General features: G+C 58.4%; 3 protein-coding genes across 3 annotated transcripts in view; all 3 read left to right on the top strand.

The window, feature by feature from the left end:
- Window positions 1–7129, top strand: part of OTUD7B (OTU deubiquitinase 7B) — a 30743-nt gene extending 23614 nt beyond the window's left edge. Inside the window, exons 7-12 of the mRNA XM_075737043.1 lie at window positions 1420–1532; window positions 1954–2081; window positions 2800–2949; window positions 3199–3313; window positions 4452–4536; window positions 5316–7129. Of these exons, the coding sequence (XP_075593158.1) occupies window positions 1420–1532; window positions 1954–2081; window positions 2800–2949; window positions 3199–3313; window positions 4452–4536; window positions 5316–6623 (1899 nt within the window). The 3' untranslated portion in view covers window positions 6624–7129. The remainder of the gene's footprint in view (window positions 1–1419; window positions 1533–1953; window positions 2082–2799; window positions 2950–3198; window positions 3314–4451; window positions 4537–5315) is intronic.
- A 5713-nt stretch (window positions 7130–12842) lies between these two features.
- Window positions 12843–17784, top strand: MTMR11 (myotubularin related protein 11). The gene is given in 16 exon segments (XM_075737222.1): window positions 12843–12947; window positions 12949–13015; window positions 13158–13273; window positions 14050–14122; window positions 14205–14347; window positions 14490–14746; window positions 14925–15012; window positions 15124–15212; window positions 15298–15419; window positions 15540–15603; window positions 15843–15913; window positions 16010–16185; window positions 16302–16472; window positions 16703–16927; window positions 17181–17447; window positions 17547–17784. Coding segments are annotated over 16 exon segments (2169 nt in total). The 3' UTR covers window positions 17682–17784.
- A 1558-nt stretch (window positions 17785–19342) lies between these two features.
- SF3B4 (splicing factor 3b subunit 4) lies at window positions 19343–24102 on the top strand. The gene is made up of 6 exons (XM_075737497.1): window positions 19343–19490; window positions 20021–20149; window positions 20402–20944; window positions 21263–21457; window positions 22907–23077; window positions 23605–24102. The coding sequence occupies exons 1-6, from the start codon at window positions 19457–19459 to the stop codon at window positions 23787–23789; spliced, it is 1257 nt and encodes a 418-aa protein (XP_075593612.1). The 5' UTR covers window positions 19343–19456; the 3' UTR covers window positions 23790–24102.
- The last annotated feature ends 667 nt before the right edge of the window (window positions 24103–24769 follow it).

Here is a 24769-nt window from a genome sequence, read left to right as displayed (position 1 = left end):
TGTGACACGGGTTCCCCCCCGAAAGCAGGGGGGTGACTTTGTCAAGGTGGAAAGTTAAACGTCCTCGTGAGAGATGGTTGAGATAGTTTGGGGGTTTTTGTGAACGGGGTAAACTTGGGGTTTGGGTTTTGTTTTTTTTTTTCCACCTGACACTGAAGGATGTTGTTTACTCTCCAGCTTCCTCTTTATTTTTGGAAGGGTACAAAGATTCGTATCTTGGCAGTTTGAAAAAAAAAAAAAAAAACCAAACCCAAAAACCGTGTTTCCCTATTTGAAGCAGAGTGGTTAATAAATAATTGGAGGTTTTACCGCTATTGAAAGCGTGCTTTTATGCATCCCTTTAAACTGCGCGCTCCAGAATTAGCCGTCGACAAAGTCCTGCGACTTGCAGGTGTTAAAAGGAATTAAAAACACTCAGGGTAGGGGACGTGGCGGTGTCGTGTCCTGGTCGTAGTCCTCAGCCCGAGCCGAAGGATCGTGGCGGGAGATGCGGGATGCGGGTGGCGCAGGAATTACGGGTACCGCGTGAGCGGTCGGCTGCAAGTCGAGGATTACGAGCTGCTCCTTTCCAAATACGCTCCTAAAGCAGCAGCCCAGGGGGACGGATGCTGCTCCCAATTTCACAACCCGCTCCCAAGCGCAACGTTCTCCTCCCGCGCTTTGCTTCGCGAGCTTTGGGCCAGCGATGAAAGAATTCGCGTTGACGACGTAACCGGGAGCGGAGAAATTTTAATTAATCCCTCCCTGACCAAACGGAGAGGCTGAACGCGCCGCGGGTTACTTCTGGAAGGTTTTCTTGGCAGCTTTGGGGACTTGGGATGTTGGGTTTGGATGCCGGAGCTCCAACGGTGGAGCCGGGGAGAGGAGGAGGAGGAGGAGGGTGAGGCTGCGATTGCAGAATGGACGTTTTTGCAATCACCGCGTAAGGAAATGCGAGTAAAATTTAGGTTCCCCCTGTGCTGAAATACCAAAGCAACTCTTGAATTGAATATTTACAGATGCTGTGGTGTCTTCCGTCATTTTTTTGAAGGAAAATAAATTCTGTCTTTTAACTAGTTCCAATTATCTGTCCCGCTGTGTCTTGTCAGTAGCTTGTGTCATCCTTAATACTTTCGTATTTAGTGTAACAGTAAAGGTTTCCTCTCGTTCTGTGGGTCGGAACGTTTAATTCCACACCACAAAAAAGCAAACTTTCATTTCAGGCAGATTATCTCCCCGGCTGGCTTGAGAACACAGATTGGGAAATGCACACCTTTTTTTTTTTTTTTTTGCATAATCTATCGATGATTTTTGCATAAATCCCTAGAGAAAAGTGGTGGCTGCATGTATAAAAACTGCGCTGCAGTTTTTTTATAGATTGGAAAATATTTACTTTGAGGATTTTAATTTTTTTTTTTTTTTTTTTTTTCTATTTTCTAGTCCGGTCTAGTTTATACCGAAGAGGAGTGGCAGAAGGAATGGAACGAGCTGATCAAGCTGGCGTCCAGCGAACCTCGCGTGCACTACGGCACCAACGGGGGCGGCTGCGGAGGGTACGTGGGGGGGGACTGAATTAAAAAAAATAATACGAACGAATCTTTTTTTTCTCCTGTTTATCACGTTGATGACTCCAAAATGAGAGTTGGAAACGAAAGCTGAGGATTTCTGCGGTGCTCGCTCTGTAGTTCAAGGGCACTTTATCACCGCAGCCATCCCAAACAAACGCTGCTTTTGAGGCTTTTTAGATAAGAGGCTCGCACGAGCGCCAGGCAGCACCGTGGTATTTCCTGGGTACAAACCCTCGCCTTAGAACAGGACGGGGTTTTTAGGATCTAGATCTAAAAATCTCAAATTAGAGCTGAGAGCGAACTTTACAGGCAGCCACGTAGAGGCATTAAGACCCCATCCCGGTTTTTTAAAAAGCAACGATTAAATACTCAAGAGGTGGAAAACTTAATTTCTCATTTCCCAAAGTGTGGAAAGCTCGGAAGAGCCGGTCTATGAGAGCCTGGAGGAGTTTCACGTTTTCGTCCTTGCCCACGTGTTGAAGAGACCCATAGTGGTGGTGGCAGACACGATGCTGCGGGACTCGGGGGGAGAAGGTAAGAATTCCACTCTTGTTCTTTTTTTTTTTTTTTTTTTTAATTTTTTAGAAGACTTTAGGAATTATCCGGGCTCAAACCGCGTGTTTCCTCTCTACCGCACGTTTTCACGGGAGCTTTTTTGCTCGATGAAGCCGGATCGTGAACTGGAAAGCGGAGCGCGGGGTGCGTCGAACTGCTGCAGGGTGCCGTGGGTGATTCCCACGCCGGGTACGAGACGCGGTTCAGCGTCACAGTTTGGTCTTTTGCTATTTCGAAGAGCATCCGCGTGATTTTTTTATTTTTTTTTAAATTTTATTTTTTTCTCTTTTGCCCCCACACGTGTGTGTGTAGAGATGGGAAATTCCATTCCCTGCGTGTCGTATTTTCCACTAGCAGACTTAATTTCCTGTCAGAAAAGATTAATCAATTACCATCATTCTGCATGCAAATCTTAACTTGTCTTGTGGAGGAGTGAAAAGGGGGTGTTTTTTTAATAGAAAATACAAGTTCATTTTGCAACTGCGTTCTTCCTGATGTAAAGTAGATGCCTATTTTGGGTTGCGGGTTTGGTTTGGTTTTTTTTTTTGTACTGTCCCTCGAGCTGACAGATAATTGCAGGTGAAACCTTGAATGAAGCAAGCAGCTTGTTCTGGAGCAGTTTCAGTGTAAACAACTCTTAACTCTTTAACCTATTGTGAAAACTAACTGCCCCATTTTATTTTTTTTTTTTCCCCAGCCTTTGCCCCTATTCCCTTTGGAGGGATTTATCTTCCCCTGGAAGTCCCAGCCAACAAATGCCATCGTTCTCCGTTGGTACTGGCTTACGACCAAGCCCATTTTTCTGCCCTGGTATCCATGGAGCAGAAAGAACCCACAAAAGATCAAGGTGGGTGATAAATAAGATTTATATCGATACAGGATCCAGAGTGACACCACGGAGGAGGATTTGGTGGGGGGGGACACGAGCCGGCAACGTGTGCTTCTAGCGGCTCGTGGGCTGCGTCGCCAGCAGGTCGAGGGAGGGGAATTCTGCCGGTTGTCCTCAAAATCGATGATGGGCGCTCGGAGCTTGGCTGCTAACGGGCGAGGTTTGTCCTTTCGGGTGTGAAAAGCGGGTTTTCTGTCCCTCGTGTAGCTGTGATCCCCCTGACGGACTCCGAACACAAGCTGCTCCCCGTGCACTTTGCCGTGGATCCCGGGAAGGAATGGCAGTGGGGAAAAGACGACAGCGACAACGTCAAGCTGGCCAGGTTGGTGAACCGGAGCCCGGAGGGTTCGTCGCTCTGTCCCCAGCTGGGGATTCCTTGTGTCTGGGTGAAAATTATACTCGGGGTATGAACGTGTTCGGTGGGGATGGAATGGTTTTTTTCTCTTACTTCCGATGCCCCGATTTCGGTACGTTTTGGCGTAGGATTGTGACATCTCCTCAGCTTCTTTCCCACAAGGTGAAGAGATGATTGCTCCAAATCCTAGAGCTTCAGACTAGGCGTAGCTCAGAAACGAGAAGCGACGGAAGACCGGCTGTTATATTCACACACACACACAAAAAAAAAAGTTTCTTTTTCCAGCCTTCTGTCCCCGCTCGGAGATAAGGAAGATCTCGGAGCGTGGGCCCCTGGAGCTGGGAGGATGACGCCTTGCAGTCAGACACCCTTCCTATTTTTGAGTCGGACTACGGGCGAGCCGTGGTTTGGTAGTGGCGAATTTCCTGTTATTGAGCCAGAAGCGAGCAGCGGTGGGCGGAGAGCTTGGTCGGAGAGCTGGAAGCACGACTGGGCCGTCAGCTGACTTCGCGTTAGGAAACCTAGAAACCTCCACGATCAAAGTATGAAAATTCAGTGGGGGATTTACCAATGCGCTGTCTCATTTTGAAGGGTTTGGAGCCGGCAGAAAAGACTCTGTCCTTGTGTTTTTAGTGGAAAGAATTCTTTTCTCTTTTTTTTTCTTTTTTTTTTTTTTTTGACAAGTGGAAATTTTTGCCAAAACATCTTTACTGTTTTCTGAAGTTGTTTTTGTGGAGAGAAGAATCATTTTGAAACTAGCTCTGTTTAGATCTGTCACATCTACTTTTTTGTTATTTGTCTCATGTCCAAGCAAGATTACTTGTCGAGTCTGTTTTAACTCGTAGCAAGCTTGATTTTGGCATTCAAGAATCTTATTTATTCATTTCGGGTCTAATGGAAAGGTTTGGAAGGCTACAAAAATGCTGCTTTTTTTCTGTGTCACCGCTGTCTCGATGCATTTACACCTGCTGTGTTAAAATTCGCTTTGTAACAGAAAGACAATGGGCAAATAACTGTAAATATGGAGGAGAAAACCTCAGTTATTAAAATGAAACTTGACTCTAATAACTTTTTTTTTTTTTTTAATCCTTGTTTTGAATTTCAGCGTGACGTTATCACTGGAGGCAAAGCTGCACTTGCTGCACAGCTACATGAATGTTAAATGGATCACGTTGCCTTGTGACATGCAGGTAAAGAGACAAGGAGTATTTTCTTTACTCTTTAATTATTTAAACCCCCTTTCTGCAGGGCAGCAGGCGAGAAGCCGTCAGCCGGCTCGCTCTCCTTCACGTGAGGTTGTCCGCGCCTCCAGAAATGACGGCTAACGCTGCTCTGGGCAGAAAAACAACTTGGTTTTTGCGGTGCACTTTTTTCCTAGAGTTTTTCGTGCCTTTTTTTTTTTATACTCTTCACGCGAACTTACAGTGCAGCCCTTGTGCGCTCTTTTTTTTTTTTTTTTTTTTAAAAGAAGAGTCTCCAACCTTAAACATGAGCTGGTTTGGTCTGTCTGAAACTGTCGAGGCGTCATCTCTGTAGCAAAGCTCAACTGGTGCCGTTTTGGTCGTGACCTTTGGTTGTGGCCACGTCCTCTCAGCTGTTTTGCTCCGAAATACCGTAACCCGTCCCCATCTCAGCCGTATCATCGGTGATGCGAAGGGATGGAGGATGCCGTGACCCCGGGGAAATGGGTGCCCGTGTGGGTGACCAGAGGGGGAATTTGTTGGCCCTCTCCTCGCCGGTAGCACCCCCTTCCTCTTCTCTAGCTTTTCCCCCGAAAGCTCGGCAAGTTGAGATGTTTATAGATGGGCAGGGCGGCTGCCGGGGACGCGTCACAGAGCGTTTGAACGTTGTCCCCTCTGTTCTCCAAGCAAGCGCCTGCTTCTGTTTTTACCTTCAGCCCGAAAACCCTTACTTGAGGAGCTTTCTGGACTTTGAGAGAGAGATATATATATGTTTTCTTTCTCCCCAGGCGCCTTTAGCCCAGCCAGAATCCCCGACAGCCTCCGCGGGCGACGATGCTCGTTCAGCTGCGGAGTCGGGAGAGTCGGACAAGGAATCGGTCTGCAGCAGTTCGGCAAGCAACGGTGGCAGCAGGGGTTGCAAGGACAAAGAGAAACCAAAGAAAGACCGAGAAAAGGATAAGGAAAAAGATAAAAAACGGGCAGACTCGGTTGCCAATAAGCTCGGGAGCTTCGGCAAGACTTTGGGGAGTAAGCTAAAAAAGAACATGGGCGGCTTGATGCACAGCAAAACCATCAAGGGAGGTGTGAGCAACGGGCAGGGAGATACCTTGGAGAAGAAGAAGAAGGGATCCTTGAAGTCGAGGAAAGGCAGCAAAGAGGAATCTTCCCAAGGAGATTTGTCAGCTCCTGTGGAGAAAACCTGCCCGGGTAAAGCAGCCCCCGAAAAGCCGTCGGACCCCTACAAATACAGCAACGACGTCCGGCTGAGCCTGAGCATCCTCCGCGCCGCCATGCAGGGAGAGCGCAAGTTCATCTTCGCCGGCCACCTTAAGACCAGCAACCGTCACCAGTACCAGGAGGAGATGATCCAGCGGTACCTTCTGGATGCCGAGGAACGTTTCATGGCCGAGCAGAAACAAAAGGAGGCGGAGAAGAAGGCGCTGGGGAGCGCCGGCGCTGCCAAGAAGCCGGAGCCGGAGGCGAACACCCACAAGGGCGAGGAAACGATGCTCAACCCCGCTTACCCCCAGCCTCCCCCTGCGTACACCACCCAGACCCCGGATCTGGCCGTAGGCGCTAAAATAGCAGCTTTTCCCTCCGGTTATTCGGGAGTTTTCACCTTTCCCAGACCCTCCATGGTCAACAGCATGGAAGGGTCGCATCCCCCCGGCTACCAAGACGGCAGACGGCAAGTAGCCGGGGGTTCCTGCAGCAGCCTTCCTCCCTACGCCACCTTACCCAGACACTGCACCCAGCCGCGGCCGAATCCCTACCAACCCAGCCCTTCCCACCCGGGGAGGTTCTCCCCCACGGACACGGACATCCATCCCGCCTACCCGTCGGATTGCGACGGCTCCGCCTGCCTCCCCCCGCACAGCAACGGCTACAGGGAATACCTCGAGCAGGACGGCTCGCAGAAAGGAACGCCGGCGGATAAAAATAAAAGCCGAGTTCTTTATAATGTTCAGCAGACCAAATGCAAGCAGCCAAACTGCAGTTTTTACGGACATCCAGAAACTGGGAATTTCTGCTCCTGCTGTTACAAAGAGGAGCTGAAACGCAAGGAGCGGGAGGCTCTGGTGCACAGGTTCTGAGCGCCCTGCCCTGGCGCTGATCTTGGGACCCATGAGAGATGGGGAATGCAATAATATATATATTTTATTTTTTTCTTTAAAATCCCCCCCTGCCCCGCGCTCCTCTCCCTGTCTGCGGAAGGAGGGAGCGGATATTTGGTTGGATGGGCTGAGAAATGGGATTTGGCTGGTGTGATGGAGGTGATGCAGGAGGGTGGCGGGAGGGAGGGAGGGAGGGCGGAGGGAGAAAAATCACACACCCCCCTCCTCCTCCTCCCAGAGACCCTGCGAGAGGGAGGAAGATGCTTTTCAAGAGGCTTCTTCTGGCAAAGGATGACCAGGATTAGCGAGGGCGTGCTCAGGTTGGAGCACAGGGTGGAAGGAGTTGGGGGGGGGGGCGGAATTCTTCAAAACGATCCAATAAAGCAGACCAAAGCTTTCGGAGAAGGCGAACAGGGAGCAGCACCCCGGCGGGTCCTTCCAGCTGGACTCCGGCGTCGCTAACCGCCCCGAAGTGAGCGAAAACACCCCAGCGATTTCAGTTTGAACGTCACAAACCTTTTAATTGCGAGAGATTTTTTTTTTTTTTTTCCCCTTTTTTAACGCTGTTTTAATTTGATGTTTCTTTTTGCTGGTACTGAGCAAAACTTAGTTGGAATTGGACGTTATTGGGGTTTGGTTTTGGTTGGGTTTGTTGGTTTTTGGTTTTTTTTTTTTGGCTGAACTCATCTGAGCCCAGCCCCATCGGATGTCTCCAGGCATCTCTTAGCAGTGGGCTCCGGGCTCTGCCCTTCTGACGGGCTCAACTCTGGTTTTAAAATGTTATTTTTAAATTCTTTCTTGGGGTGGGAGGGAGACGGAGGGAGGTGATCACAGTGCTTGAGTGGTTTTGAGGTTTTATTTTTATTTTTTTCCTGCAGAAGTACTGTGCAAAAACCGTTCCGTTCGCGGTACGGTTGACCCAACTTAGTAAGAATTAAGCCAAGAAAACAAGGTCAGTGTCTCCACCCAGCAATAACCATCGGCGTGGGGAAGTAGAGAGGACAAAGAGCATCCCGCAGCACCGGGAGGTAAATCTGCAGCGGGCTGCCGGGCGCTCGCAGCCGTACGTGGGCACACACCCCCCCACACCCCCCCCCCTCCCCGCCATAACTCTTTCTACTTGAGCAAGCTACTTCCGTACTACCTCTGTTCTGCTGAATCGAATTAACTCGGCTCCATTTTGCTGAGCCACGTAACTGACCTTAGGCTGAGGAATATTAAAAAGATATTTTTGATAATAGGGCTAAAGAGCAGGGGGGGGATGAACCCGTAACTAACTTACACACTCGACGTGCTCCACTACGTTCCCTTCTCCCCCCCGTCCCAGCCCCTGCGGCGTAGGATGAACCGTACGCTCCCGTTCACGTCTTGCAGGGTGGGTTTAATTTTAGCACTGCAATGTTTGCACAGATCCTTTTTCTTTTTTCTCTCTCTTTTTTTTTTTTTTTTTTTGGTAACTTCAAATCCCAAACCGGACTCGATCCTGTATAGAGCACGGTTCAGCGTTTTACCACGTGAAAATAAAACATGAATTATACCGGTAATTCAAAGCTTTACAACATTCCCTCATTTTTAAAATTTTTTTTTAATTTTTTTTTGGGGGGGGGGTTGTTTTTCAGAAGGCAGCAAACTATGCAATCCCTTCCCGCGCTGATCCTGCCCGCTGCCCTTCCCGGGGAGAAGGGACGAGAGAACCGGGCTGAGGAGGTGCAAGTGTACTTAACGCTGAGAATCACCCGAAGCCTTATTCTCACCAAACCCCTAAGGCTCGGTTCTAACGTACAAGGGTGGTTTTTTTTTTCTTCCAGTTTAATATAAACCGAAAACCCACAAATTAAGGCCTTTTCTAGAGGAGGCGACTGCACGGGGATCCTAATGGTTTGGGTCAAACCATCGCCGCCGCCTGTCACCGGATTTTCAGTATCCCGGGGATGGTTTAACTCGGATTTAAGATGTTCTCTCTGGTTTTATTAAGTTGCCGAGCGCGGTTAAGCCTTGCCCGGCTGCGAAAGGGCTTTAACATCCGATGGATGCACCCAGGGCTTGGCTCCCGTCGGCAATTTTGCAGGGTGGCTCCCGCGCACGTCCTCTTTATCTCGGAGGAAACGTCGGATAGCGAATCTTTCCCTCGAATTACAGTAATTCCAATGTACTTTAACCCAGGGGCGGGAATATACGGCGCTGGTAACGTGCCGCAGGCTCTCACCCCCGCTTACCCTGCAGCCATTTCTTGCTTCACCGCAAATATTAAGCTGAAATGTTTTTAAAAAAAAAAAAAAAAAAGGAAAAAAAACAAAACCCCCAAACAAAAACCTCACTTTAGGTTTATAAACCAATTTCTGCCGTTTATTTTTCCTGGAATCAGAGCGGCGGCTTTATTTCGGTTGCCGGGGGTGGGGGTATCCTCCAGGTCCTGTCGAAAGCCGTCAGAGCAGGCGCTGGGCACCGCGGAGGAGGGAAGGCAAAAGGCGACGCTTCCCCAGCACCTCCCGGGGGGTTTCGGGGGGGATTTGGCTCCGTTTTGGTTAACTCCATCCTGCCGCCGTGCCAAGCCCATGGATGCTGGGGGGGAGCGCCTGGCGCTGATTTACCGGACCCGGTCACGAAGCGCCGTCGGGAAATCTCGGCTGTTAAAGCAGCGGGGGTTTACGGGAGCTTTGCTTTAATCTTGTAAACCTGAGAGAGTTGCGCGTAATATTGTCTTAAGGGGAAAAAAACCGGATCCTCCTAGGAGAAAATCATTCCCAGAGATGCTGTCGCTCTTCCTCCTCCCGAGGGGTTTGGGTTTGGGTTTTTTTTGGGGAGGGGGGGAAACAAGTTTGGCCGGTGCTTTGTGCTCTTATTAACGAAGTTTGATGGAGGAGCGGGTGAGCCCAGGCGGCTGCCGGGCTGGGGACACAAACCCGTCCCCAGCCCTGGGGACACAAACCCGTCCCCAGCCCTGGCTCGGCGGGTGAGGAGGAAAAGGGGCAAAGCTCCCCAAAAAGTTGTTCTCCGGAGGAAGGGGGGGGTCGGACACGCGGGGCTCCCAGCGCCGGGGGGATTCTGCAGGATCCTCCGTGCCCAGCCCCGGGGGTTTATTGCGGTTGGTAGAATTTGTAGGTTTGGTTTTGGTTTGTTTGGGTTTTTTTAAATCTAAACGGGGAAAAATAACCAAACCGCTGAACTTGAGGCAACAAGGAGAAATCTTTGCGGAGTATTTTTTCTATGAAGGGCAGAGTTTCGCCTCTTCCCCAAGCGCCCCCGAGCCCCAACCTCAGCTGGGTCGCCCCGAACCAGCCGCGTTTTTCTTCAGAACCACGAAGGATTTTTTTCGGGTCCTTTTTGTTTCCTTTATGGTGAAACTAAATATTTTAATTTTTTTTTCTTTTTTTTAAGGGACTATTAAATACAAGTTATATTTATTGAAAGATGATACCTACCATCCGCCGGCTCCTGTTTATAAACACACTAAAGCCCACGCGATGTTTTCGGGGCGTGGGACTGGATATTTTTTCTGGCACCTACAGGGTTTGGTTTTTTGGGGTTTTTTTTATAGCGGGGTGGGAAAGCGAGAGCGCCTCAGCCCCCAGAGCACCTTTCATGGAGGAAAAGCACCAAATCTGCCCCCCAGGAAGGTTTTTTTTTTCTCCCATCGGCCGGGGAAGGGGAAGCCGCGACTCGATGCCGAGGTCTTAAAAATAAGTGCACTTAATGGTGTCGTCGGAAGAAACGTTGCTGCCGTGGGGCCCTGGGTGCAGTAAGGATTTTCTTTAAGGGGGTGCAAAACCCGTTAACGAGCATTTTATTTTGTGGAACGAGCATTTACCTTCGCCGCTATTACCCGGCCCCTGCGTGGGGAAGGCTGATGGGATGCGTCGGTTATCACTAACCCTACGAGAAGTCACCTGAATTAATTCTGCGATTGTTTATTCACAAAAGAGGTTGGTTGGTTCGGTTTGGGTTTTTGGTTTTTTGTTTTTGTTTTTTGTTTTTTTAATTAAATAAATATTAGGTTGGTGATTTTTTTTATTTTATTTTATTTTTTTTTACCCCTCCCGAGCACCGCTGTAGCGAGCACTAGATGGCGCGTCGCAATCGGGCTGTACACCGCATCCTTCGTTTATGCTACCATAGATTCACTGACAATAAACGACATTCAACTAATTAAGCCCTGGGCAGCGGCCGTGCCTCTTTTTCCTCCGCTTCACCCCCGGGGGGGCGGGGGGGGGATTTCAGCCCCGCCGGGCTCCGGGCGTCCCAGCCCTTTGTGTCCCAAATTCCCTACCCGGGGGCTGCTCTTCCTCAACTTAATTATTGGGGGGTTCTCGGGTTTTTCGCCGCTGCGGAGCACAGCATCCTCTTTCCTGAGGACTGAGGAAAATTGCCTTTTATTTAGGTACCGAATCCAAGCTTTCATTTAAAGAAGAACCCCCCCAGCCCCCTCTCCATCACCATTTTTGTCACTTTTTTTTTTTTTTTTTTTGGAAGAACCTTTTCCCCGGCTGCATTTGAAGGCCAGCACCCAGGGATGCTTCAGGCAATTTAACACCCAAGCAAGGCTTTGCACAGCGTAAAGATAAAATCCAGCTGCTTGCTGGCACAGGGTATTTTGGATGCTGAAGCTCTAAATGGGTTCAGAAAGAGGAAAATTCGCTGTGATAAAGTTCATTAACAGCTACGGCCCGGGGGCTGCGAGCGGGGAAGGTTTTCCCAAGGGATTTCTTTGCATTGGGATTTTTCTATTCCAGCTCCCGCTGGGTTTTTTGGGGTTTTATTGTTTGGTTTTTTTTCCTCCCACCATCAGCAAGCGGCCGCACCGTGCTCAGCGCCACGTCGATGCCGGCTTGTTCCTGACGGCCAATTTTCCTCCGGTTCTGGGGGTGGCCCGGGCTGACCCCGAGCTGGCGCAGACATTGCCCTGGCCTTGGAGAGCAGCCCTGGGTTAAAGCCCTTGCAGGAAATTCCTCTTATCCTCCAGGTGCCGGAGCCAAAGACCCGGCAAAGCTCCGCCAGGATGCTCAACCCAGTGATTTTTTTTTTTTTTTTTCCCCTGCAGGAGGAAAACTGGGGTGCACAAGCTGCAGTTACCAACGCCTGGGCTGCCCCGAAAAACGGGGGGGGGGGGGGGGCAAATACACCTCAAATAAGATTTTTTGCTGGAGCGTGCACTCTGACGGTGCTGGGTTTCCCTCGAGCCTGGTTTTTGCCAGGGTTTATCCCGCCTTGTGCCGGCACCGGTGCCTCGGCCGCCTGGGTGCTATCCCGGCAGGAGGAGGGGAGCTCGGGGGAGGGGGTGGGTGGCTTTTGGGGTCCCCAGGGGTTTTATGGCAGCGGGAGGGTGACAGACGTGGCCCCAGGGCCACCATCCACCTGCTGCCGGCAGCGGGGTCACGGCTCCGGGTCCCTCGGCAGGGTTGGGGCCAGCTTGGCACGGGTACCGGCGGCGCGCTGGTTTTTCCGGGGTTTGGGAGGAGAAGGCCGTGCTTCGGCGATGACTCACGGAGCAGCTTCGTTCCTGCCCGGCAGAGCCGTGTCCCGAGGAGAGGCCGTGGGGCTGCGTGGGGGCCCCCCGTGCCAACCGGCAGAAAGGTGCAGGGACGGGACGGGGGGTTGGGTGTACCCCAGCCGTGCACGGCGCTGTACGACCCTCGGCCGGCGAGGCAACCCTTGTGGGGTGCTGGGGCTGCACGTACCCCTCCAGCACCCCCAGTGTACCATTTATGGGGTGTCTGGGGCTGCACGTACCCCTCCAGCACCCCCAGTGTACTGTTTATGGGGTGTCTGGGGGTGTACGCACCCCCTCCTGGAGCTGTAAGTCCCCCTCCAGCACCGTGCCCCCCTTTATGGGCTGCCTGGGGGTGTATGCCCCCCCCCAAGCACCCCACGTGTATCATTTGTGGGGTGCCTGGGGGTGCACATTTCCCCTCCTGGGGGTGTCCGTACCCCCTCCGGCACCCCGCACCCCTCCCTGAGCTGCCTGCAGCTGCATCCCCCCCCCCCATCCCTTTTGGGGTGCCCGGTGCCGCACACCCCCCAGCCGAGCTCCTGGCCGTGCCCCCGCGGGGGGCGGGGGGGGGGGGGGGGCAGCGGGCAGGGTGCAGGCAGCGCGGCCCCTCCTGCCTGCTGTCTGCCTGCCTGCTGCCTGCCTGCTGCCCGCCTCCTGCCCGCTGCTCCGCTCCGCCCCGCCGGGCCCGGGAAGGGGGGGGGGGGGGCGGGATGCCGGGCCCGGGGGCCGGGCCGGGCCGGGCCGGGGCGGGCGGTGGCGCTCGGGGCTCCCGGGTTGCTCCGCTCCGCTCCGGCTCCGGTTCCGGCTCCCGCCGCCGCTCCGGGCCCTCCCGGCCAAAGCGGCTCCGCCATGAGCCGCCGCCCGGCCTTCCCCGCGCTGCCAGGTAGGGCAGGTGCCGGGATGCTGGGGGGGGGGGACGGGACACGGGGGGGGGACACGGCACCGGGGGGGGGGTTCCGGGGTTCGGGGGGGGGGGGCCGGGCCGTTCGTGGGACCCCCCCGGACCCAGCGCCCCGTCCCCGCAGGGGAGCTGGTGCTGGAGGAGGCGGCGGGCGCCCGGCAGCGCTGCGGGGAGGGCGAAGGTTCCGTCCCCGGGACGCTGCTCTGCACCAACCGCCGCGTCGCCTTCCTGCCCGCACAGGTGCGACCCGCGGGGACCCCCACGGCCACGGCCACGGCCACGGGGAACCCGGCCCCGGCCTGACCCCGGCCCAGTTTCACCCTGACCATCCCATCGCAGCTTCATCCCGCCCCCCCGCTCTGTTGTATCGACACCCCAGCCCCATCCCAGCCCCATCCCAGCCCCATCCGGCCACATCCTGACCCGATCCCAGCCCCATCCCATCCCCATCCCAGCACCATCCCAGCCACATCCTGACCCCATCCTATCCCCATCACATCCCCATCCTGGCACCATCCCAGTCCCATCCCGGACACATCCTGACCCGATCCCAGCCCCATCCCATCCCCAGCCCCATCCCATCCCCATCCCATCCCCATCCCAGCCCCATCCCAGCCCCAGCCCCATCCCATCCCCATCCCATCCCCATCCCAGCCCCATCCGGCCACATCCTGACCCGATCCCAGCCCCATCTCGGCCCCATCCCAGCCCCATCTCGGCCCCATCCCAGCCCCTCCTGGCCCCATCCCATCCTGATCCCAGCCCTATCCCGGCCCCATCCCAGCCCCATCCCATCCCCATCCCGTCCCCATCCCAGCCCCATCCCAGCCCCATCCTCGCTCATCAGCTGCAGAACCCGCCGTGTTCACCCCGGGAACTCCTCGCTGCAGGACGCGGTGGGGCACGAGGGGCAGCCACGGGGCCCAGCACCAGCCAGGCAAAGGCGCTGGGGTCCTGGATCCGGCCCCACGGCCCTTCCCGGGGGGAAGCTTCCAGCTCTCCCTCCTCTCCCGCAGGCGCCCGGCTCCCGTGCCTTCCTCCGCAGCGAGTACGACGTGGCGCTGCCCTGCATCCGCAAGCTGGTGGCAGGTAAAGGTGGTGGCCCCGAGCCCCGTGTGATGAGTTGGGCAGGTCTCAGCCGGCACTGACGGCCACCCCTCGCCCGCCGCAGCCAGCAGCTTCACCAAGCCCAAGGTGCTGACGGCCGCCTCCACCCTCAAGTTCATCCCCGAGGAGCTGGCTGTTTTCTGCCGGGATTTCCGCCTGCTCCGCTTCCATTTCCATGAGAACGGGTTGGCTCCGCAGGCGTTTCGGGTGAGTTGGGGGGGGGGCTGGCGGTTACGGGGAGGGGGGGGGATGGAGAGGTTTTGGACCCTCACTCTGGGGCACCCCGTGGCCTTAGGGGGGGTTTGGGGGGGCTAACGCCCCTGTCCCGGCACCCGGCTCCTCTCCGCAGGTCGCCAACGCCATCGCCCAGGCGCGGGAGGCGGCCGCGTGGCTGGGGGACACCGGCGAGGGACACGATGGCTGGTCCTGCCCTGCCGAAACCACTTTGGAGGATGAGGACGAGGAGGAGGAAGGGGAGGAGGAGGAAGGCTCGGCTGCCACGCTGCTCTTTGAGAACCTGCGTGACTGGGAGAAGGAGCTGAAGCGCCTGGGTGCCGCGGGCTGGAGGGTGAGCGCCGTCAACGAGCGCTTCGACATGGCCCCCAGGTACGGCCCGGCCAGGAGCCACGGGCCGCTGGCACCCCAATCTGGGGGGGGGGCACAGCGTGAACCACCCCGAGGGGACCGGGTTTGGGGAAAACACCCCGTGAGCCACTGGAAATGGCACCCCGGGATTTGGGGGGGGACACACACCTGCCCTATGTCCCCCCCGCTCTGCCCCCAGCCTCCCCCGGTACCTGTGGGTGCCCAGCGGGCTCCTGGACCACGACCTCAAGCGGATCTTCGCCCACTTCGAGGAGCGCCGGGTGCCCGTGAGTGCCCTGGGGGGGGGGGGGGGGGGGGCGATGGGGTGCTGGGGGGGGGTAGACAGGGGATGGGGGTGCGATCTTGGTGGGGGGGGTGTCACCCCATCTCTCCCGCAGCGCCTGTGCTGGCACCACCCGGGCGGCAGCGACCTGCTCAGAGCCGCCAGCTTCCACGCAGCCTCGGAGCCGGGCAGCGAGGATGTGAGGTGAGTCCCTCCGGGGGCAGGGGGGGGTCTGGGGGTGCTGCCCCAACCCAGCCCCACCCGGGGGTCCCTCAATCCCCCCCCCCAGGTGCCTGGAGGCTCTGCTGCTGGGGGGCCGCGGGCCCTGCGTGCTGGCTGACACCGCTGAGCTGCCCACCCTCGCCGACATCCAGCTCGCCCACCTCAAGCTGCGGGCGCTCTGCCTGCCCGGTGAGCGGGGACGGGGGGCAGCCGGTGGGGACACCCCCCCCAGCCCCCAAACACCCCCTCCCCCCCGCCCGGGGCTCCTCCTGCTCCGCTGAACCCCCCGTCTTTGCCCGTGCGAGCCAGGCGCGGCGGCGGAGGAGAAGTGGCTCTCGGCGCTGGAGGGGACGCGCTGGCTGGACCACGTCCGGTGAGCGGGCGGCGGCGGGGGCTTTTTTTGGGGTGTGGGGGGGGGACCCCACCCTAAAAACACCCCTCCCCATGGCGGACGGTCCTCCCCCACAGCCCGACAGGCGGCCGCAGGGTGATGGGGGCATCGCGGTGGGTGCCTGAGCACCCCGGCGTGGGCTGCAGACCCCCCAGGCAGGCAGCCGTGCCATTTCGGGGTGCCCTGACCCCCCACCCCCCTTTTTTTGTGTGTCCCCTCAGCACCTGCTTGAGAAAAGCCGTCGAGGTGGCGTCGCTGCTGGCGGGGAGACGCTGCTCCGTCCTCCTGCAAGGTAACGCCGGGTGGTGGCGGGGGGAGCACCGGGTTGGGGGGGGGAATGACGCCGGGGACACCCCCTCACCGCCCTGTGCCCCCCCCCTGCCCCCAGAGCCGTCGGACCGGGACCTGAACTGCCTGCTGGCCTCGCTGGTGCAGCTCCTGGGGGACCCCCACGCCCGCACCCTGCCCGGCTTCCAGAGCCTGGTGCAGCGGGAGTGGGTGGCAGCGGGACACCCCTTTCCCCGCCGACTCGGGCTCCTCCGTCGCGACAGCCCCCGGGAGGAGGTGAGAGCCGCCCTGCGCCACCCCCCCACCCCGTGTCACCGCCTGGGCGGCGGGTGTCAGGCGTGCAAACGTGTGTGTGTGTATCCCCCCCCCCCCCCGGCTCCCCGCTTCCCCAGGCCCCCGTTTTCCTGCTGTTCCTGGACTGCACGTGGCAGCTGGTGCGGCAATTCCCGGCGGCTTTCGGCTTCACCGAGGCCTATCTCCTCGCCCTCCACGACAGCAGCTTCGCTCCCTACTTCAGCACCTTCCTCTTCAGCTGCCAGCGCCAGCGCGGCCGCGGCAGCCCGGTGAGCTGGGGGGGCTCGGGTTTGGGGGGGACACGCACACACCCTCCGGGGTCCCTTGCCAGCCAGCGGCAGCGGATTTAAGGATGAATTTGGGGAACGGAGATGAATCCTCTCCCATCCCGCTCGGCTGTGCCTCAGTTTCCCCACCCGCACGCCCAATTGGGGATTGACACCCCAAAAAGCTCCCGTTTCACTCCTCCTCCTCCTCCTCCTCCTCCTCCTCCCGGCAGCACCGGTTCCGCAGCCAGACCTACACGCCGGTGAACGGGTGGCGGGACCCCCCCCGGGGCGTGCCGCGGGCGGGCAGGGCGGGCAGCGCTGCCTGCGGTCTGCCCGCCGTCTGGGACTGGGGGCTGCGCTACAGCCGGCAGCAGCGGGCCCGATTCAGGAACCCAGCGGGTGCTGCTGGCACCCCAGGACACCCCAACACCGCGGACCCCCAGAGCCCGGGCAGGGTGAGTCGGGGTTTGGCTTGGGGTGGGGGGGGGCTGCGTGGGCCCCGGCGGGTGCGTTGTGCTGCACGACACCCCCTCCCCTCTGCCGCTCGATTCGGGGTGCTCTGCACCTTAAATTCCTTCCTGGAGCCGTGTGCCCCCCAAAAAGTTGCCCCATCCCTACCCGGGGGGTTTTCTCACCCCTTTTCCCATCCCGCTGCCTTTCCCCCCCGGCTTTTTTCCCTAATCCGTGGTTTTCCCCCCCATTTCCCAGCCCGCCGACGCCTGGCCGGCGCCCGGGAACGTGTTCACGCTGACCAAGGGGACGTTGTCCCCCCAACCCTTTCCCTGGAGGAGCGGCCGCCCCCCGCCGCGCCTGTCGCGCTGGGCCCCCTCCCTGGAGAGCCTCAGCGAGCGGGGGGGTAACTCGGGGGGCAACCGGCCCCCCGTACCCCCCCCGGGGCTGCTGCTGCCCTGCGCCGCGGGACCCTCCGTCCGGCTCTGGCGTCGCTGCTACCTGCGGGGGCTGCCCGAGGCGCAGGTAACGCCCCGTAACGCGGCACCGGGGTGGGGGGTGGGGGGCCCCCGATGGTGAAAAGAGGGGAAACTGAGGCACGACGGACACCTCGTCTCCCCGCAGCGCGGGCGCTTCGCCCCGTCACCGGCCGGGCTGGCTGAGGAGCTGACGCTGCTGCAGGACCGGCTCAGCGCCTGGCAGGCCGCGGCAGGACCCCGCACCGAAGCCGCCGGCGGCCCCCTCGCACCCTCGCGGTGAGGGACCCCCACACACACCTCCATGGGGACACGCGGCCGCAGGGACAACCCCGTCCCTTGGGGCTCCCTCCAGCCGCGTGGGTTTTGGGTGGACACCCCCACACCCCCCCCCCCAAAAATCACCCCGCGCCTTCTGCCGCTGCCTTCGAAGGGTTCCCCGCTGCCGCCCTCCTGCTCCTTGCCGGGGACCGGGGCTTTTCGGGGCCGGAGGCAGTGTGGGGGGTCCCCGAAGGTGCCCCCCTCTGCCCAGGGCGCGGCGGTTTCGCGGTTTTTCATTAAATTCTTGCGACCTCCGCGGAGGCTTTGAGGGGCTGGGGGCTGGGACGGCCCCATCCAGCCCGGGGAGCAGGATCCAGCCCCGCCATGGGCCCGACATCCCGCTGCCATCCCCGCCATCACGGGACGGCGCGAGGGACCCGGGCTGGGGGCCCGGAATGCTGCGGGGGGGCCGGGGCCGGGGCCGGGGCCGGGGCCGGGGCCGGGGCTGGGGCTGGGGCTGGGGCTGGGGCCAGCCGTTCCTGGTGTTCCCCCCGGTCTGTATTTCGGGTGTTTGGCAGCCATTAAAGGCAGTTCTGCAGGTGACCGCGCGTGGCTGAGGGGGGACGGGGGGGGCCTGTGGGCACTGGGATCCCCCGGCACTGGGATCCCCCATACTGGGATTCCCCCATACTGGGATCCCCTGGCACTGGGATCCCCCCCCATACTGGGATCCTCTCATACTGGGATCTCCCCATACTGGGATCCCCCCATACTGGGATCTCCTGGCACCGGGATCCCCCCCATACTGAGTTCCCCCTGTACTGGGTTCCCCCCATACTGGGATCCCCCCATACTGGGATCTCCTGGCACTGGGATCCCCCCCATACTGGGTTCCCCCCGTACTGGGTTCCCCCCATACTGGGATCCCCCCATACTGGGATCCCCCCCAGCACTGGGATCCCCCATACTGGGATTCCCCCATACTGGGATCCCCCGGCACTGGGATCCCCCCCCATACTGGGATCCTCTCATACTGGGATCTCCCCATACTGGGATCCCCCCATACTGGGATCTCCTGGCACCGGGATCCCCCCCATACTGAGTTCCCCCCGTACTGGGATCCCCCCATACTGGGATCCCCCCATACTGGGATCTCCTGGCACTGGGATCCCCCCCATACTGAGTTCCCCCCTACTGGGATCCACTCATACTGGGATCTCCCCATACTGGGATCCCCCCCACACTGGGATCCTCCCGCACTGGGATCCCACACACTGGGATACCCCCCCACACACTGGGATCTCCTGGCACTGGGATCTCCCCATACTGGGATCCCCCACACACTGGGATCCTCCCGCACTGGGATCCCACACACTGGGATCTCCTGGCACTGGGATCTCCCCATACTGGGATCCTCTCATACTGGGTTCCCCCCATACTGGGATCCACTCATACTGGGATCTCCCCATACTGGGTTCCCCCCGCACTGGGATCCGCCCCCCCCTCCGGCACTGGGGTCCCCGCCGGGGCCGTGCTCCCGGCCGTGAGGGTGCTGTCGCCGCCTGTCACGACAGGGGATATTGTGACAGAAGGGCGGCAGCACCGCCGGACCGCTCCCCCCACCCCGGCCCGCCCGCCCACACTCAAGATGGCCGCCGCGCCTTCCCCGCGCTCAGCCGCCGACGCCACTTCCTGTCCAGAAGCGAGGGGGCGGGACTCGCGCTTGCGGCTGACGTCACGGCGTGCGGCGCTGCGTGACGGCGGCGCCGCGCGGGCGGGAGCGGGCGGCGCGGCAAGATGGCGGCGGGGCCCATCTCCGAGCGGAACCAGGGTGAGCGCCGGGGCCTGCGGGGCGGCCTGGCGGCACGGCGGGGCCGGGAGCTCTGGGGACCCCCGGGGCCGGACCGTGGGCTCCCCGAGACCGGGGGGGGGAGCTCTGCCGGGGGGTCCCGGCCTCCCTGGAGAGGTTTAGGGGGCTGGGGGGAGCGCTGGAGACATGGCGGCTCCGGGGGGCTGTGGGGAGGACCTGGGCTCCCCAGAGCTTTGGGGGGGGCAGCTGGGGGGTCCTGGCCTCGCTGGGCACAAGGCGTGGGGGGGGGGCAGTGGGCGTCCTGGGGACGCTGGAGCGGAGCGGGGCGGGTGTCGAGGGGGGGCTGTGGGGCCTCCCTGACTGAGGGCGCAGTTACGGGGGGTCTGCTGACAAGTTTGAGGGGGGATCTGTGGTTGAAAGGGGGGGGGGTGTCTCTGTCTTTGGCACGAGGGGTTTCAGCATCCAGCCCTCGAGTTCTCGCACAGCCGAGACTTCCAGCAGCCCGGGCTCACCGGCTCTAACCGGGGCTTTTCTTTTTCCCTCCGCTCCAGATGCGACGGTGTACGTCGGGGGGTTGGACGAGAAGGTCAGCGAGCCGCTGCTGTGGGAGCTCTTTCTCCAAGCCGGACCGGTGGTCAACACCCACATGCCCAAGGATCGAGTCACAGGCCAGCACCAAGGTCAGATATTTACTGTTTTCTCTCAAAAGCTCCACTTTGAATAAAATGCTTTAGCTGGGGACAGTCGGAGAGAGATTACTGCGGGAAGAGAGGTGTGGGGTGAGCGATCCCCAGGGAAAATCATCTTCCTAACCCTAAGGGGAGCCTTGGGGTCCCTGGTTTTAAATCGGGCGGGTTAATCAAGGGTCGGACGAGCTGCGGGAGGCCGTGAGCCTGCCCTCTCCTAAAGCTTCGTTTGGGGTCTTGTTGCAGGCTACGGGTTTGTGGAGTTCCTCAGCGAGGAGGACGCGGATTATGCCATTAAGATCATGAACATGATCAAGTTGTACGGGAAGCCGATCCGAGTCAACAAAGCCTCGGCCCACAACAAAAACCTGGACGTGGGGGCCAACATCTTCATAGGCAACCTGGACCCCGAAATCGATGAGAAGCTGTTGTACGACACCTTCAGCGCCTTCGGCGTCATCCTGCAGACCCCCAAGATCATGCGAGACCCCGACACGGGCAACTCGAAGGGTTACGCCTTCATCAACTTCGCCAGCTTCGATGCCTCGGACGCTGCCATCGAGGCCATGAACGGACAATACCTCTGCAACAGGCCCATCACTGTTTCCTACGCCTTCAAAAAAGATTCCAAAGGCGAGCGGCACGGCTCGGCCGCCGAGCGTCTCCTGGCAGCCCAGAACCCGCTCTCGCAGGCAGATCGGCCCCATCAGCTTTTTGCCGACGCTCCTCCTCCTCCGTCTGTCCCGACGCCTGTTGTCACTTCCCTGGGACCTGGCGTCACCCCTCCAGGTGGGTAAATCGCGGCGGCGCCCGTCTCTGTGCCGCTTCGGTTGACAGGAGGCTGTCGTGCCCGTCCGCCGCCGCTCCCGAGGGTGTTCGTGTCCTGCTGTGCCTCGTGCAGAGCTGCGCTGCGTCGCCTGGGGGGCGTTTGGTGACGGTCGGCGCAAAACCCTCAGCGGAGCTGTAGGATCACGAGCTGCAAGTCCTTTTTTTATGCTTCCCGTGGCCGTTTGTGTTTTCACCTCCTTCCTGATTCCCCAAGAGGTTGGTTTTTTTTACTTTCAGTTTGTTTTTTTAGACTTAACCAAATTCTGTCTCATTTTCCAGGCCTCCCGCCCCCAGGATCGTTCCCCCCGCCGGTGCCGCCTCCCGGAGCGATGCCTCCCGGCATGCCTCCTGCCATGCCACCCCCACCCATGCCGCCCGGTGCGGGTGCCCCCGGACCCCCCTCCGGGGCTGCACCCAGCGGGGGGCACCCGCCTCACCCGCACCCCTTCCCTCCGGGTGGGATGCACCATCCAGGTAAGCATCCGACGGGCATCAGGCTGAGGAAACATCGCTCGTCTTCTCCTTCTGGAGGGTGGGCTTGGGTAAATCGCCGCCTCCTCCTCCTTCCCTGAGGGTTCCCCTTCTGTAAAACGGGGAGAAAAATCCTCTGTAAGGGCCACCGTCTTTTCCCGAGACGTCGCTCTCCGCAGCACAGCCTGGTGAAGAAAACGGAGGGTCTGCGTAGGAGCGAGTATGTCACGTCAGCGGCTCTGTGCCTGATTTCTGGGTTTTTCTCCTGAATGTTCTAAAATGTGTTAAAAAATAGCCTGGAGCAGGGCCCAGCGGGATTTCTGAAGGGCTCTGGTAATTTAGGAAGTAGTGCCCTTCTGGGAGGCGTCTGGACGGGTCGAGGCATGAGTTTCCTCGAGGTGTGAAGGTGCGGGACGTGGGAGGGCAGGGTCCGGCACGGCGCGGGCTTTTAAGGTCTCCGGTGCTGTTCTGGCTGGGAGAACGTTAACGAGACTCCAAGTCTTCGTCATTTTTCTCTGGTGTAAATTAATACGTTGAGTGTGAACCTTCTTAGCACAGTCTGCGGCTCTGCCAGGCAGGAGCTAATTCAAGCCACGAGAACAAAATGTTTCTTTGATTTCCTTCCATTTTTAGCCCCGTAGTACTGGGGAACGAGCAGCGTATACATCTAGACTCTGGTTTCAAATGCAAAAACCAAGTGAAATTTGCGATTTAATTTTATTTTATTTTTTTTTTTTTTTTAAATTCCTGTTTAATCCCGCCTGTTCTAAAACGACCCCTGCGCTGAGACGCTCTCCCACGCTGGCTGATTAGGGTGCTTTGTGTGATCGCGGCTCTGGCCGTGTGAGTGACCAGATGGCTGCTGCTTGTCCCCGATCACAAGCTGGCTTTTCAAGCTTTAGAGCAGCCAATTACGCACGGCAAAGGAAAGCCTGACCCAGCGCTTTCGCACCTCGTCGCCTCCTGGAGCTGCGCCGGGCTCTTGGGTTTCTGACGAAGGGAAAAGAATTTGCGTTTGATTATTATTATTAAATAATAATAGAAAAAAGTAGATTTGGAGGGATCTTAAGCCGCTCCTGCTCAGAGCAGGGCAAGCTTCAAAGTCAGGTTGCTCAAGGGCTTGTCCAGAATCTCCAAGGATGCTGATTTCTCTCCGAGCGCCTGTCCCATGGCTGCGCCACGCTTGCTGTCACATCTTTATCCCCCCGTCCCGCCCCTGCTTACGTCCCACCAGCATTTCCTACGCTGCAGCCTGTTCCTGTCGCCTCTTGTTGGAGAACTTTGCGCTTTGTCCTCTTTAACCTCCCTTTTGGTAGCAGAACCCCCTTCGCAGACCTGACGTTGCTGGATTTAGTGCCCCCCCCCCCCGCCCCAGGGCCGTGGGTGGTCCGGACCTGTCGTGCCGAACTGCTGCGCTCGTTACAAATGTCCCTTGACTCGTTATCCCTCCAGGAATGCCTCCCATGCAAGTGCATCACGGACCGCCTGGGATGGGCCAGCATCACCCAGGACCACCGGGCTCCGGAGGCCAGCCTCCCCCACGGCCCCCGCCCGGCATGCCGCACCCTGGACCCCCACCCATGGGTATGCCACCCCGAGGACCTCATTTCGGGTCGCCCATGGGTAAGTGGATGCCTGCAAGAGGCAGTATGCGTTCTTTTCTGTCGATCGTACGTGCTTTGTTGAGTTCAGCGCTCGGTTCGGCCCCGCGCCCTCCCTCGTTCTTAGTTTTTAACGGGGACGGGGGAAGGAGGTGACATCACAGCGTCCCCGCGGAGAGGTGTCTTGGAGCAAGACCTGGGAGCTGCGAGCTGCTGAGCCGGGGTCTCCCGGGTCACCTCTCGCGTCACCTCTCGCGTTTGTTGTGACGCGGGGCTCTGCACTCTCTGGCGATTCCTCTCCATCTCTCACGTCGGGATATCGACTGGGATTTGCCAACGGGGAGGATTCCTGAGACCTATCCTGTTCACCAGCCGTGGGGGGTCCTCAGAGAGGTCCAGGACCCGCTGGTTGAGGGGGAACGAAGGAGAACGTTGGCCCAAACCATGGGCACCTGACAGAGCTGGCACCCAAGGGTGGGCTTCGGGTGGGATCGGCCGTTTGCGCTTCTCCCCGCCGAGGTTGGTAACGCCCGTGCTCTGTCCCCGCAGGTCACCCAGGCCCCATGCCGCACCACGGGATGCGCGGCCCGCCTCCGCTGATGCCTCCTCACGGGTACAACGGTCCCCCTCGCCCCCCGCCGTACGGCTATCAGAGAGTCCCCCTGCCCCCCCGGCCGGCGCAGAGACCCCCCGGGGTGCCGCCGCGTGGGCCCTTGAGGGGCCCCCTGCCCTAAATGAGGTAGTGGCAACCCCCCCTCCCTGCTGGGGATCCTCCTCTCTCTCTCCTCAAACGTTCGTTTCCCCTTGGACTAACATTCCCACACCCAAGAGGGGCGGTTGGGTCCGTCCCTCTCACAGCCCTCCCCTCTCCCCATCTTCTTCCACGTTTCTTTTTATAGTGTTAATTTTGGTTACTTTTCCCCTCCTCCTCCCGTTTATCTCGGCCTTGAAGATTTTTCAAGGTACTTTTTAACAGGGTTGTTTTGGTTTTTTTTTTCTATGTAAAGCAGCGATCACCCATTCACAAATAAAACATTTTAAGAACCAGGGGTTGTCCCTCTGAGATCAGGACGAGGTTTTGCCTGTTTCTCATCAAGACGCCGATCGGCTGCTGTCCGCTTTCCCCTTGCACGCAGCCGCGGGGACGCCTGCGATGGATTTCGTCGGCACGTGAAAGCTCTCCGCCTCTGCTGATGCCGATGCCCGCGTTGCTGTCTCGGTGAGGCGCTGAATTAGGGTTGATGCACGCAGTCCCTTGCTTTATGCAGGCTGTTCGTTGGCGGCTGATAGGCGATCCGGTGAAGAAAACGTACGATCGAGCCCTTAAAGTCCGTCACGTCCTCAGACACTGTTGTCCCGGAGAGCAGGATGTTTGGAGGGGTAATTTGGCAGGGAAATTTGCTGTGCTGAGTCCCCGCCTTGTCCTTCTCCACACAGGGAAGGGACTCTTAGGAATGAAATCTCGTTTTGCTGTTGCTCACAGCCGCAGGAAGCCGTTAGAGCTGTGGGTCTGCGGATATTGTTAACCGGGGGGATAAAATTTGGGTTAAGCTGTCTGGTTGGGAGAGGAAGAAGAGCCGATCTGGTCCACGTGTTGTCTCCACACTTCTTGGGGCTGAGTCGCCAGAACCCTCCCGCCTCTCCTAATGAATTCGGCGTCTTCGCGCCGGCAAGACCGATAATTGGGGAAGTGTAAAAGCAGAGTCTGTGGATG

This window comes from Balearica regulorum, chromosome 28 (assembly GCF_011004875.1).
Source record: "Balearica regulorum gibbericeps isolate bBalReg1 chromosome 28, bBalReg1.pri, whole genome shotgun sequence".
Classification (NCBI taxonomy): Eukaryota; Metazoa; Chordata; class Aves; order Gruiformes; family Gruidae; genus Balearica; species Balearica regulorum.
This window is presented reverse-complemented; position numbering and strand designations above follow the sequence as displayed.

What these genes read in the sequence shown, in the direction of transcription:
- SF3B4 (XM_075737497.1), top strand. Translation starts at nt 19,457, where the DNA reads ATGGCGGCGGGGCCCATCTCCGAGCGGAACCAGG. An exon ending in AGTCACAGGCCAGCACCAAG is followed by an intron (nt 20,150 to 20,401) that starts GTCAGATATTTA and finishes GTCTTGTTGCAG; the next exon opens with GCTACGGGTTTGTGGAGTTC. An exon ending in TCATTTCGGGTCGCCCATGG is followed by an intron (nt 23,078 to 23,604) that starts GTAAGTGGATGC and finishes CTGTCCCCGCAG; the next exon opens with GTCACCCAGGCCCCATGCCG.